The sequence below is a fragment of the Falco punctatus genome (assembly GCF_963210335.1).
Source record: "Falco punctatus genome assembly, chromosome: 2".
Lineage (NCBI taxonomy): Eukaryota > Metazoa > Chordata > Aves > Falconiformes > Falconidae > Falco > Falco punctatus.
The window spans coordinates 11,935,772-11,951,018 of NC_137581.1; the positions used below are offsets into that span (position 1 = coordinate 11,935,772).

General features: G+C 37.5%; 1 protein-coding gene across 8 annotated transcripts in view; it reads right to left on the reverse strand.

Annotated features, from left to right (window-relative positions):
- Positions 1-15,247, reverse strand: part of SLC36A4 (solute carrier family 36 member 4) — a 112,737-nt gene that overhangs the window by 85,154 nt on the left and 12,336 nt on the right. For 6 of the 8 annotated variants that reach the window (XR_013926075.1, XR_013926076.1, XM_080375611.1 and 3 more), the window contains exons 2-7: positions 14,119-14,242; positions 13,228-13,318; positions 12,050-12,138; positions 10,637-10,732; positions 8,932-9,016; positions 547-774 (exon numbers count right to left, since the gene is read on the reverse strand). Coding sequence is in view for 6 of the 8 variants with exons in the window: in XM_080375611.1 (XP_080231737.1) it covers positions 547-774; positions 8,932-9,016; positions 10,637-10,732; positions 12,050-12,138; positions 13,228-13,318; positions 14,119-14,242 (713 nt within the window). In the remaining 2 variants the exon portion in view is untranslated. Of the gene's footprint in view, positions 1-546; positions 775-8,931; positions 9,017-10,636; positions 10,733-12,049; positions 12,139-13,227; positions 13,319-14,118; positions 14,243-15,247 lie in introns of those variants that run through there. The other 2 variants (XM_080375615.1, XM_080375616.1) reach the window with 2 other exon arrangements.

Genomic DNA, 15,247 nt, shown 5'->3' on the forward strand with positions numbered 1-15,247 from the left:
ATCAGTTTAATGTGTTTCATTATGAAATGCCTCCAAATATGAAAAACAGCAGCAACCCAGAAAACACAGCAACTATTCAACTTCTCAGGAGATGAAGTTTGCAATAAGTATTCTCTAAAGGGAAAGTCTTCAATTTTTCCTGACTCTACTGGAGAAACATTAGAAATAAACTTTGCTGTTGGAATTGTTCTTCTGTTGCAACAAAAAGATTGACCACAGATTAAAACCTTGCACATTCTGTGTGCAACCCATAAAAATTCATGTATTCTTCCACTCAAGAACCCCAAGTCATTACATTACATATTTTTATTATCTTAAGTGCAGCAATATTATCCTTTCTTTCAAAAGTACTTTAAAAGGCTATGTTTAAAATACGTCTCAAGTATTAAGGCATCTCCTTAAATTAAGATGCTTCAATTAAATACAAGATAATTTTGCCTTTCAGAAACTGTCAGTCAGTATGCGTCTATCAGAGACCAACTGCCATATGCAACAAATATAACTTGCCACACTGAAAAAAGAGATAATAAACTTTTTTATACTCACTCTAACGATGTACTGGTAAATGATCACCAGGCTGATAGCCGTGGACAGATTGGCAAGCAATGAAAGCACAGACAGGTTCTTAAGGTCACGAATAAAGACCAGTAGGATTATGAATGGCAGGAAACACAGCATGTATATTCGTAAGTCAGTACTCCTTTTCTCAGAAGAACTGCTGGTGGCACTGACATTTATGGGAGTGTTCTTGTTTTCCAAGAATCCTTCATGGACCTATAGAAGAAAAAAAAAAAAAAAAAGTGTTACACAGTGGTAGCACTGAGTATATGGTCACATCACTATTTTTCTATAGGGAAATTTGTCCTTCTGCTTTACCTGCTAAGTGTCATTTGTCCTTCTGCTTTACCTGCTAAGTGTCATTTGTCCTTCTGCTTTACCTGCTAAGTGTCAGGTGTTCCGAGATCCCTGTAACTCTCAGTGCAGAGGACAAGACTAGGCACTTTTAGCAAGTGTTTCATCCTTCAGACATGTGATAAAATCAGGACCTGAAAGCATCTTTATCACACCACTGACTAAAGAGGAAAGCCACATGAGCAGTTTAGATCAGATTTCTTTCAGAAAGGGCGAGTTTGGTAAAATGAACCAAATGAAGGCAAGCAAGATGGATCTAGGCCTAAATCTTAAGAGTCTGATTTTTTCTAAGGCAGAGTAAAGGGGTGACCAACTGCTATTGTACCCGAGTTCAGTGCCCTATAACCTGTGCCTTTGCCATGCACATCATAGCAGCATACATACAAAATAATGTTAGAATATGAACTTGCCTGTCTTTCTTCTAATACAAATTATTTCATTTTTCGCTCTTTTACTAAGCAATGTTATCTCAATTTAAAAACCGCTAGCTCGGAGTTGAAAGTCCTGTATCCATAAAATTGACATAAATTAATGCTTATAGATAAACAGTAGTATACAACATGAAAGAGTATTAGGGTTTTTGTATATAACATTACAACAGTTGCCTATGGTGCAGTTCAGAAGACTGAGTTTGGCACTATTCACAAGCTCTCATTGCTTCTTTCGGAAAAACGTTAATGTGGCCATAACTGCCAACATTCGTTTGTGGAAATGCATTCTGTGCTATGTGCACACCACCATCAAAACATCAAGAGCTGGCAATTACCATGCTTGCTACAAAACAACAACAGTTCAAATCCATTTTTTTTAAATCTTATCATGCCTTTTCCCTAGGAGTGTATCCTTTCCTTTTCCCTTCCATTGCATTTGCCATCTTACAAATCAGCACATGACTGTGCTTAACCTGTTCATGCTGCAGAAAGCCTTGGGCTTGACAGCTGTGAAAAGATACCTAGGCAGGGGGGAGGAGGGGCAGTTCCTTATAGCACAAAGACTTAAACACAATTGGGAAATCAGTATATAAAAAAACAACTGAAGACAACACTCTGATTCCTAAGTACTGTCAGACTACCAACTACTTAGCCACAGTCAATACAGAAATTAACTCAGAGGAAGGCTGTATAACCCTATAATCCCAGGAAGTGTGGAAGTATACATACAAGTGTAGCAATTCTTATATGTTATTATCCTTATCACACAGTTCACAGGCACAATCCCAAGACTGATTAATATACGGACAATTCCTTCTATGTGGTTTGTTCTTTAAACTGTCAGTTATCATCTGTGCAAGTGAAATAGTAAGATTATAGATCCTGCCTCAGAAATCCAAACATGTTAAGCTGTGAAAATAAAAGGGGCAAGTATTACCATTACAGCGTAAGTTTTTATGTAGCCATGGCAGTCCTAAGCAAGCACTACAATTGCCAGTACATAATGGCATCTATTTTATTTAATAGGTCACAGTACAACAGGGCTTTTTGGTTTTGTTGTGTGGGTTTTTTTACTTTGAGGAAGAGGACGAAGTGGAGAAAAGAGGACAGGCTGGAGATATGGTAGGCAATCAAGGGACACTGGCACTATGTCATGAGGCAGAGGGAGTCAGCTGATAATCTAAAACCAAGTGTATGTAAACTAAGTCATTCAAATTGGCCAGTACGCCAAAACTCAGAAGTCTAGGAGAAAAAAATAATTGCACAATTCACTTCATTTCCATTGTTTCAACCAATCCACAAATTCAACAAAACAGAATTAAATTAAGATTCTTTTCTCTAACAAAAAGCACTAAACAAATTTTATCATTATAACAAAGACAAAAGATACAATTCTGCAACCACATTTTGCAGAAATCTCACTTTAAATGAAAGCAGAGACCACCACTCATTTCAAACACCAACAGTTTCCACCTTGCAAGAATCTTGTCACTTACAAGACATTTAATGTCTGTTATTTTCATTTTGATAACATTTTTAGAAAGCTACAAAGAGCTAAATACATTTAGAACTGAATTCTAGTGAATTCACACAGCTGCAATAACTCCACTTTACCAAGCAGTATGTCAACCACTTAACCAAATTACTTCCCTAATGCCACATGAAGTACAGCTCTCTGTAGAAGTTTCCTACTTTCCCACCATGCTTCAAATAGAAACACAGAACAAACCCTTTAACAAGTCTCTTGTGTTTACTTACTTGCATCATTTGCAGATAGCCAGAGCTGCTCTGCACACAAGGACTTGTAAGATAGTTTTCTAAGCACTATAATGTGCTTTGAGCATGTAAGTCCCACTGAAAACATCAGCTACAAAATGTGAAGCCCATGACTTATAAAATTTATATTTTAATTTATTAAAGAAAAGAAACTTTTCAAAGTTTCAGTTCAACCGTTGACTGTCAAGGTGTTTTAATTATGTCCATTACACACAGGTTTTTGCATTACTAAAATCCTTTGGGGATTAATTTTATGTACACATACATGTACATGTAAAGCACGTAACTGTCATTATGGACACAGTTATACCGACATAAAGTGCAGGAGGTCAGTTTATCCCCGTTTGTGGATATATACACCTTTAAATCAACTTCATATCAATAAAGCAGCTTTAATAGCATCAATCAAGGTAGTACCACTTATGGGTTTAGGCAAGGCCACAGGCAATATCCATACTGCAGAGGTGGGTTTTGAGACATGACAGAATAATGATTCTGTACATTGATTCAGAAGACACACACCAGACCACATCCAGCAAAGGTTTATCTTGTGGGAGAGCTAAACAAACAGGCAAGGGTGACTGATGAGTGGAAGAAAGCTGAGTCAGAAAGTAAAATGCAAAAATTATAAAAAGTAATGATTACTGTTCTCCTTCTTAGAGTGGAACAAATGGCTGTGGGAGATGTGACAGTAAGAAGCAGCAGAGGAAACCTCTAATGAAGATGAGATCATACTGATTTGTTCAAGTGCAGGCTAACATTACGGTCACTTTGAAAGTGTTTTACTAGATTTTTTAAAAAAAAATTCATCAGATAACACTTAAAATTCTTCTAACAAGTAACAAAATACAAAGCAGCAGGAGTACATTTTGTTGCGGGGTTGGGGTTTTTTTAGACTCTTTCTCAAATGCTGTTTAGCTCAGTGCAAGTTTACTGCTGATTATGTTAGGGTGGACTATGACTCACTATCTGTCTAACCTAGTCTCCTCGATGTTAGAATTAATATAGTCTCAGATTCCTATTCCAGACAACAAATACTTTCAGTCTCCTGTTGCTAGTGCATTACTGCACATGGCAGTCATGCTGGGCCACAAACGGCAGACATTATTATCTAACTGTCTTTTTCCAGAACAAAGCAACATAATCTGAAATATCAATGGAATATCAGCCAACTTAGAAGAATCTTTTCACTTATCCATCCAATGGATCTGTTACTGAAAAAGGCTTACATACATATTCTTTTATGTATGTCACAGAACTCAGTGAACATTGTTCAACTTCCAACCTGAACACACATTATCTGCATTTTGTTCTGTGCTTATCATGACTGCACCTGGGAGTTCCACAAATAATTCCATAAAACACACGTGGAAGTATCATTGTGGTTTTAGAAAGGAAGTACAGAACCACTGAGGTCCCTAGACATAGCGACTACAAAGGCTAATGATGTGCCCAGTCACAAGGTGACTTAATCAGAAGTTACTTCAGTTATTCAAACATTAACTTACATTATGGTGTAATGTCTGTTTTCTTTCCAGGAGTGCTTCACCTAATGTCTCATAGCCCAAGCACAGCATCTACCAACTTCAGATGTATCCAGGAAGATCAAACACTTGTGCAAACCTGGTTATCAGATTCCTTATGTCGGGCAACTCGGGAAACAACTAATGCACAGCTAGTGACAGCAGAAAATTCAGTTCAACTGATGAACATGATACTTAGAAGAATGATCTCAGAAGCAAGAAATGTTTCCTTAGTCTCTTCAACCAAGACCCCTGTTTCCTTGCCTGTACTCCAAAACCCGCTCTTCCTGTTATACAGTCTATGGACTTCTCAACATCTAGCAGGATCAAAACCTAAGTTTTAGGAGGGTTTTTTTACCTTTTTATAAAAACTGGGGGGAAAAAAAAATATCTAAATTCTAGTATGGAGCATCCCACTGATGGGTCATCTTCTAAGTGCTAAAGATCTAATAAAGTGCTCCCAGAAAGTCAAAAAATGAAAACATGTTCATGCTGTATCAGCAAACAATGAGAAAAGAACACTTCTCCAGAGAACTCAAATATTCATGAGCAAGCTGATAAATGCCAAGGCTCTACTTAAGGTCTTCTGTTGCTTAATCAGGCAAAGCAAAGTAACTATGGCACAAAAAAGAACCATGCTCCTTCGAGCACAGATTCTTTTTCCTATGCCAGTGTGTTCCTGCCCCAGTATTGCCGCAGCCAACCCCCAAGCTCTTTGTTCCAGTTTCATCATTCTTCTCAGACTCTAGACAACATCACCCATAAGCCCCTTACTGCATCCTGTCAGAGTTAACCAGAACTCTCCACCAACTTAAAGCTTCTTTGGTGCCTCAGGAAAATATTCCTTAGGAAAAGCTTCATCTGAAAGTAATGCAGGCAACATTGTTTTAATCCCACAGACACTAATGAGAAAAGATTTAACACCAGCAGTTATACTGCATCAAAACATTTCACAGAACTCGAAAGATGAAGTAAATATTTAGACTCACATGTACCACCGTGTGTCTAGCTAAATATTCACCTCCAAGTAATCTGGACTGATGAATATTCCATTCATGTGCCAGAAGCATTTTAAAATGCTCTGTCACATCTTAGTTCTCTGAAACGGTAAATAAAGTGAAGGAGGAGACTGTGAAATTTGGGCTGATGCTAGTTTTAACTAATATCAAAGCAAAGATCCCAGTGGAAGTTCCCGTTAGTTCCAGCGGGCTTAATTTGCACACACCAACATGCAAACATGATCAGAAGAGTAGGGAGCATAACACAGAGGTATTGGTCAAGGAGTGGTATTAGTAACATTTGTAGTATGTTCTTCTTTGATCTTAGCTCCCCACGCACCCCCCCGTTCCCCCTGGTCACCTTCCCCATCCTTCCACCACCCCAAATCAAGTTCAAGCAGCACCGACCTGTGTGCTTTGGTGCCCTCTAGGGACACATTTCTGCAACAGAAAGCTGCCAGGAAGAAACCACAGACTTCTTCCCCGCCCCCCCCCCCCCCCCCCCCCCCCCCCCCCGCCAGAAGAGAGGGCACAGGGCAAGCTAAACCAAATACACTTGGAAGTGGAACTTCCGAATTGCTGATGACTAATTTATCCATAGGGTACATGTCACGGGTCTCTGGAGCTACTGCTTTTTCAGTCGTGGCTTTCCTGTAAGATCTTTCAACTTTTCTTCAAGATAGCAGAAACGGCTTTCCTGAAAAGGTTTTAGTTGGTTTCTTGGTTTGGGGTTGGGTTTTTTTCCTCCCAATCTCTACAAAAGCCAAAGTCAGTAAGTGTTCAGTCTCATCTTTTGCTTAAAGTCCAAACACATATATAACAACTGGCAGATTAGACACTTATTTGAGAGGAAAGGCTTTAACTTGAATTTACATTACAAACGATGCGAGAAAAATCCCCACTTCAGCAGCACACGGACATCAGATGTAAAATCGGATTTTTAGGTATTGAGATAGATTGTGACAGTAGGACTGTAGTTTTGAGGTTGTCTTTTTTTTTTTTTTTTGTCCCCCCCTCTCTCCCAAGATACAAATTACAGAGTACCCAGCTTCCAAATACACAAATCTGCCTCATCTTGACAGGGTTCTTCACCTATATAGAACTTATCTACAAGAGGAGGAAAAAACCATACTATCTTCTATGTACTAACTCCCCAAAGGGACACTCTTCTTCCTAATTAAAGCAAGCTATGCCAAGACACCTTTATTCTACCTCTTGCGTAGAATAAGAGTCCATAGGGATGATTAATACTCAGTAACCTGCCATACCTTATTCCTCACCCACTTCACTAATTACAGCAGCACACATACTTAGACACAGACCCAGATTCTTCCCCATTAGTTTTATGGAAGTGACTAAACATAAGCTTATGATCAGAAAACACAGCAGAGGACTTTGGTAGAGTCCTGGCATCTTAACAAGCCCATGGAGGAGAGCGCACCACAAGTTCAAAGTGCCTGTGGCTCCTGTTTGAGCACCCAAAGTGTGCTGGCTGACCTCCCTTGGACCAACTGCTCAGACACACAAACTGCTGACTGCGGTTGCTGAGCACGCAAAGAGGAAGGACCAACAGACATCAGGCACCCATCAACAGAAAAATCTCCACCACTGAGAAAAAGAAGAGCTAGAACGACTGGAGGATGAGAGACAAAAAGCATGAACGAAAGCAGGAGCAGCTGTCATGAAAGTGACAGGCATGGTTTTGTTTGCTTTTGTCAGCGACCAGTGGTTGCAGGGGAGAAAAGGAGTAGGTGGGTTTCATTGAAATGTTTGGGAGTTGCGTGGGAGGTGCATAGGCATTTGTGGGTGTGGGGATCCATTTGAAATTTTTAATTGACTTTTTCACAAATATGGCATAATGAAATATTTGCTTTTTAGACATCCTTAAACTTGCACAGTATTTTTCTAATAATTAATACCCAATCTATTTAAAAATCTACAACATACAGAAATGTGTTTCCATATGTTCAACACTACATATTACATGCATAATAGTAGTTACAGTAAAGCACATGAAATGCTACACAAGCCATGCTATTTAATATTTTCATTAATAACACAGAAGATGTAGTAAGCAGGGTTTAAACATCTATTCCAGATGGAAAGTGAAAGAATATTGAAGAAAAGGATTAAAAGTCAACCTTGAGAACTGTTAAAAATTAATCCAGTAAGAAAAAAATAAAGGATTTTATAAGCAAGCAGAAACCATCCGTACAGAAAGAAAGAACCAGCAGAATTGCCTAGAACGCAGCTCTGCAGTAAAGGATCAAGAGACCAAAGTGGATCACAAATCAATCATGGATTAGCAATGACATGGTCCTGCAAAATGACCATTATACTGAAGTGTCATGTCTGAAATATGATCTGTAAGACCTGTGAAATAACCTTTCAGCTCTATTGGTCACAAGTAAAACTTCAACTACAGTAGCATAACCAATTTCAGGGATAAAACTTGGGGAAAAAAAAAAAAAAGAGAGAAATGTGACCAACTACAGAGTGTCCACAGAAAAGCAAGATGAATTATTAGATTCTGTCATGTCCCCCCTTGATCTAATAAAGGGGAGACATGGTAACAATATTCAAAATATAAAAGGCATCCACAAATAGAAAAGAATAAATTACTTTAGCTAGAACATGAAATAAAGGACTTAAAATGCTGATAAATTTTAAGCTTCTACGAAAAAAGAGCTGTCTAACAGATAAGGAAGCATTGGAACTAGCTACTAGGAGGCTGCATAAATGTCAATGTTAGGCATTTTTAAGAAAAAAAAATGAGGACTGGTTTAGATACAATGGATTATGTGGCAGATAAGACCATTCTAGAAAATGGAAGGGACAAATAGAACTAAAGAAATATTTCAGTGACATGAAAAGGATAAAATATGCCTAGGAGGTCAGGGGGAGGGGGAAAGGAAGCCATCACAAGGCCTAGTAAAAAAAAAAAAACACAAACCAAAAAACCCACACCACAAACAATCAGGGACAACTGTCTCCTAGTCCAGTTTCAGCCTTATTTTCTATCATTTCCACAATCAATTGTTTAATTCAACACAGAAATCAGAGTGCAATGAAGCCACAAATACTTGCACAAGATCTGAATTTACTTCACCTTGCACACTACTCCTTTTTACCAAAAGCTCTTTTACGGAAACTGTGGTAGAACCCATTCTGTACACCTGTCAACTTCACATTTTACAAGTGGTTCTAGTGGACTTTATCAGGATAGGAAATAAAAAATGAGGAAAAATTAATCTAAACCCATAACTGTTTCCATACAGTAACATTACTCACTTGTTTCACATTTTCTGCCAAGAACACAACATAAACAATACAAAGTCCCAGCTGTGTTATCACCAGGAAAAAGTCAACAACATACCTGAGGAATAAAACACAAATATACATTATACTTAGGATCAAAACAATTAACCCATTTCTACCTAATATGCAATTATTGCTCCTTGTCTTAGTATGCTAGACTTAAATGCCACGTTAGTCTTACAAGTGCTGCAATGCAGGTTCCTCTTATGGCAAAACAGGGTGGGGTTTATGTGTTCATTTTTTAAGGTAACATTAAGCAGGCATCAAAGATCCTCAAAAAAAATAAAATAGATGTACTCACATATTTTAAAGTGGCATAAAATGAAATTCAAAGACTTAACAATGTGGTACAAATATAAACAACTGACATACATATTCAATGCACATATAAAATCTGCTGGCATCCGTCAGCCCCCAAGACAGCAGTTTTCCACCAGGACCAGAGATCAAATGTCTCTCATAGTCAAAGTTATGTAAGTTTTAGCAATTCAAGATAGTAAGATGTGAAAACGTTTGTTAAGTGAGCCTATATCAGTGTATCCAGATACACATTCAGAAGCTGTGTCTCACTGAAAAAACACTCTAACCTATGGTTCAGATTGTTTTTGAAAAATCTTACAAAGAGTATCTTCAGGCCACTGTTGTGTAACGAAACTCTTTGCTAGAGTCAGGCATACAGCAGAGATCTGCTTCAGAGAACAGATTTGCTGCAGCACAGTGTCTCTGGAAATCAAATTACCACTTGTGGCTTGTAACACTTTGGTGCATTACAGAATTATCGTTTTATTTCATTACAAACTACTTTTCCCTCTAACTCAGCCCTACTCCATTCCTATGAAGTCATCACAAAAGATCTCAAAAGACTAGCTCACCTTTTCCTTATTTCAAACAAAGTAATTGCCAAAACACATGATGCAAGCAAGATGCTGCATCTTTGAAAATAACAGGACCAAAAAATATTCTTCCTCAAGTGTGGAAAACAACCACTTTAACATTGAACAACACGTCTCAGTTTCTGAGTTTCACTACTGTGCAGTCATACAATAAACTCCATAAACAGCTATACAGCAACAAATGCAAAGAAAAAATAGCGGTCTTTTTTAAAAAAGGAATTAAGAATTTAAGAGAGACAGCAAGTTATTAATGTCCACATATCCTTATTGTGAAGTATAGTAAATATTTCTCCATTATTTGTATGCTATATTTAACCAGGAATCAAATAATTTCTTTGCTTCCTCTCAGAATGAACATATTGAAGTAATTAACATCTGCAGCGTCAATCTATTTGAAGAGTGAACTGTGATGCAGAGAAATGTGCTTATGGCAAAACAGAATGAAAACTTAAATTACTGCACTACATTCAGCAATACAAAAAGCATTTCTGGTTTTAGCACATCTCTTCCCACATTACTGAACAGAATTCTTTCCTTCACAGCTCTCGTAGACCTGAAAATTGAAATGCCTAACAGAGAGAGACATTCCGCAATCCTCCCATGTCACTGCTACTAGCTGGCTGCAGGAAATAACAAATAACACTGCATCAGAGTATTTCAGGCATGGAGAACGCATTCATCATGTAGGTAGCATCTTAGTGAAAAGGAAATCTCCTAACCATTCCAGGTGTAGCCATTATTTTTTAATAACAAATTTATTAAATTAAATTCTAATGCAAATTTACCGTCCCCAAGAAGCTCGTTTCTGAAGAGCAGTCACGGGCCCCACCTCCATGGCGTAACTAACTGTATCGCTATACCCCAGCGAGGATTTTTTCATCCTGAAATTGAAGAGTGAAGAAAGAATGGAGTTACCAGAAACTATGAGAGCCTAGATCCCCGCATTGAAAACGCTGGTGGCTTCCCAGGATTATAGTAAGTAATCATCTCTGGCACCATTGTGCAGCTGCTGAATTTTAGAGGTATGGTTTGGGCTTCTTTCCCCAGGAAGGGCTATTCAGCACTCTGCAAGCATGTCAACCACGATGTGGCTTCCCCCTAGTTCAACAGTACTAAATCAGTTTCTTACAAAACAAGTTTCTTGGTCACAAGTTTCTAATCCAAGATCAGGTTCTTATAATATCTTAAGTAATCTCAAATCTACAAGTCACAAAGAACTTCAACAGGATTCAACAGATCTTCCTGGACAAGCAGTCAATCAAAATTGTTTCAGTGATGTTAATTTTATGTACGTCTTAAAAGGCCATTCAAGACTACAAAGGAAAAAGCAAAGACTTCAGGAATGACAGGATGCCTTCACAGTACAATATCACATTAAACTGATAGACAGTTTTTCCAGCTACAGGGACATGAACTGTTTTGTGTTTCTACTCAGTTCAAAAACTTCATTGCACTTTTTAAATACAAGACATTCCCACTGCTTCTCTTTACCACCTGACAGGAAGATAAAAGTGTTCAATAAAAGTCACTATTAATCAAAATACTCTATCAGTCAAATTGAGTAACTGCTTCCCCCTGGTATTGTACATCTCACTTGGAGGAGTATCTAGCGTTCATCTGCTCACTACCATCACTTTAACACATTCCTTCAGCACTACAATTTTGAAGAATCAAGTTGTCACAATCCAAAGAGACCGAGCTCACATATAATCATGAAAGTATCACAGCATTTCTCAGTTTATCTTTTACTCTTATAAAGAATTCAAAACCTGGGTATTTATAAATTGGACACTTTTCAAAACAATGAGGATTCAAAAGCAATGAAGAAAGCTATTAAGATAAAGACGGACTAACAGACTGAAGCTAAGCAATTAAAACTGCAATGAGAAAGACTTGGTTAGCTGTCAGCAGAGACAGGGACCAGGATACTGGGCAACACAAGTTAAAACAACTTCATTTTGTGTATAAGAGGAGAACAAATAATTTTTCAATGTATTAAAACAGTATTGCACAAAGCATAGCTATCATTTATAGTTGCACAATAAAAATTTGAGTGTTGTTTCTTTCAAGTACAAGATTCTGAACTGAAGAGAAGAAACTGCTACAGCATCAAGACATTCATTAAGCCAAAAATCAAAATAGAAAAACAAAAAAATAATACTCAAACTCAGCAACAGAATGAATAGCTCCACATTTACCTCTGACATAGACAGTGGCTGCAACGTACCAAGATGTGCATACAATGAACAGATACAACTCCTATGAACACAAGGCTGATTGGTCCAATCTGGTATAGAGAAAAAAAAAAAAAAAAGAAAAAGAAAAAGGACACAGGAGATAAACAGAATTTTTCATGAAAATATCCTGAGGGAAAATCTGTACATGCAAAAATTTCACACTGCAACAAATAAATCAATAATTTTAAAATTTACGCATCTGGATTCCTTTCCCCTCAGAGGATTTGCTTCTGAGTTTTATGGCGTTGGCGTTCCCTACTTTTAGTTCACTACTTGACAGAAGGTTACTCCAGGGCGATCAAGCCATATATACCAAATCGGCATAAACAACTTCACTCCTCTAACAGCTTAAGATATTTGTCAAAAAAAATTGTCAAGAGAGAAGACTGCACATACTGCACAATTCAAAACAGTGGTTTGAACCATTTTAAAGTGGCAACAACAATGAAAGTTTCTTTCCCTTACATTAATAAGACTTGATCTGCAGTATATAAAAAAAAAACAACCAAACCCAAAACACAGCACTGATAACTTCTACTATAGAAGTTCTAGATAATTTTCAAATTAAATTTGTTTCAGGGTAGAACTCTGACCAAAAGTTTTCACAGAAGGTACTTGCTTTTGTAAGGTGAAAAATTCACCTGATTAAATTTACCTTGCCTTAGGAAATGCATTGTTTGCTGCCTGGTATAAACAAGCTGTGCTACACCCTGTTTCTGCAGAAACACAAGACTGATTTAGCAAGCTGATGCTGCATCCTAGGACAAACAACCTGGCTCTAGAGAAGTCTGGGCAAAGATAAGACAACCCCATAATAACAATTCCCAGGAGACATCATAGGAGTCAGAGTGAATAAAAATCTTTTTTTGCTGACAAAGTTTTTGGGTTTGCCAGACTAAAACACTTTGGCTAAGGAAAAATATAACACATGCTAAAAAGTCTTCAGGCTGAAGCAGTAACAAAAAAAAAATAATCTCCATCTTCAGTACTAACTAAAGAGAAAAGAAGGGAACATGACTGTTGAAGTTGGTAGTGACAAACAAAAAAAGTATCAAGACTTTATTTTTTCAGGCCAGGCACATATCTGTAGATCTTTCTAGATAATTTTTCTAATCTATGAAAAATAACTGAATTCTTACCACAATGCCAGCATTTTTTAATGCAAGAGGAAGACCAAGAAGCCCAGTTCCAATGTTTCCCTTGAGGAGGTGCGTAAGTGTTTGTATAAACCTGAGGATTAAAAAAAAAAAAAAAAAAAAGTCACATTAGAAGTGGGGGGGGGGCAGCAGTCAAAAAAAAAAAAGGGGCAAAAAGAAAGCCACACCCTCTGTCATTTCCTGATAAAAGGGATAAATTGTGAGCTTCAACTACTTTGAAGTGGTCCAGCTACTTTAAAGAATGTCCAGCACATTCAAATGATGTTCTTATCTTTACATGCAAGCTCATTCAAATACTACATACAAGTTATATCTTCAGTTCCTTCCTCCAGCTTGTAAAAGGTTATTTTCTGTGCAATTTTCTTGTCCTCTTGCCTCAGAGTCAAAATCACCAAATTTCATCAATGCTATTTTAGAAACAGTAACATTCAAAACAATTACCAGAAAACACGTCTGACAGCCAGAGCTTTATCAAAAAAAACAAAAACACCAAAAAAAAAAAAACACCAAAACCAAACCTTTGCAAGGTCTTCTAACTAAACTTTAACAGATCACTCCCAAAGGCATGTGAAGTTGATTTTATTTTTTCATAAAGAAATCAGAACCTTTTTTGAACAGTGCTGGGATTTTGAGTGACCCAATCACTTCACAAATGAGCACCGTGGAATATTTTATGACCAGTACGTTGTTAGCTTCCAAAGAACAGACAACCTACTCAATGTGGGCTGTTTTTTGCCAGAACCATGTGAAGTCCTGATGTATAACCACAAAATTGTACTGCAGGTGCAAGAAAACCCCCTAAGAGTTCTACTCATGAGAAACAAGTCAGAGGCAACAAATTTTAACAAGCTAATACTTAAGAGTAATACATACGTAATGCCTTCTTCATTAACAAGCTGGTAATGCTTCTCAACTGGCAGGAAATTGTTTTCATGCTCTTCATCTGAGATGCCATCTGAATTTTGTTCATCAATTAAAGGCTTCATTACTTCCATGTCTGTACAACAGAGTTAGCACCACATTAGCATTAGAAACATACTTTAGAAGTTTATGAAGTAGAAACACGATGAAAACTTCCCATGCCATGAGGTTTACATGTGCTCCTAACTATAAATCTGACTCAGGCAGATAGATAACACACAGCACAAGTTCCCACAGGAAAGTCTCTCTATAAATAAAGTGGCACACCATCTCATTATCCATATCATTATTATTATTATTATGGGAAAACACTACACTTTTTCATTAAGAAAAACAACTCTTTATCATCAAAATGATGATGGTTTAGATCATTTTGCAAGTTAATACAACAAAGCACAACAGAAAAGTCATCCATTGTTCCAAAAAGATGAGATTCATCTTACTCACCATTAGCTACTGCAAAACTAAGCATTTAGTCTACTCTAATCAGGGCTGAGCAAGGGCACTCCCCAGAGTCATCCATCCCAAAATGGACAGGTAAGAGAGGTACCACAGAAGACGTCCCCAGTCAGCGGGGACAGTGGGAGAACCAACATAAAGAAATTAGGCTGCATGCTTTGAAAGCTGCAATTTCATGAACGTTTTAAAGTAGCATGAACTGCCACCACAGCCAACAAATGCAATTCCACTGCCCTGCTAAATAACAGCGCCAAGCAACAGCAAGCAGCCAGCAGTGAATAAAAGTGCCTTTCAGGCAAAATGAACAGCTTATGCCAGTTTAATGTTGGTCGAATTATAACCATTTTTTAAAATTATTACAGTTAAGCAAAACAAATTCTGCCAAGAGAAAAAAGATTATTCACCTTTCACTTGCCTACCACAGTATCCATTCAATAAATATACTGGATAAGTGTCAACTGTCATCAATTTCACCAAAAAAAGAAATCCCTACAAATCTAACATTTTCTATTTAAAAAAAAATAAAGTATTACTGAGTATTTCTAAGCAAGCAAGAGCACACCTTACGGAATTAAGGCATTATTTAGGGAACTCTGAAAACACTGAAGAATACCACAAAAGA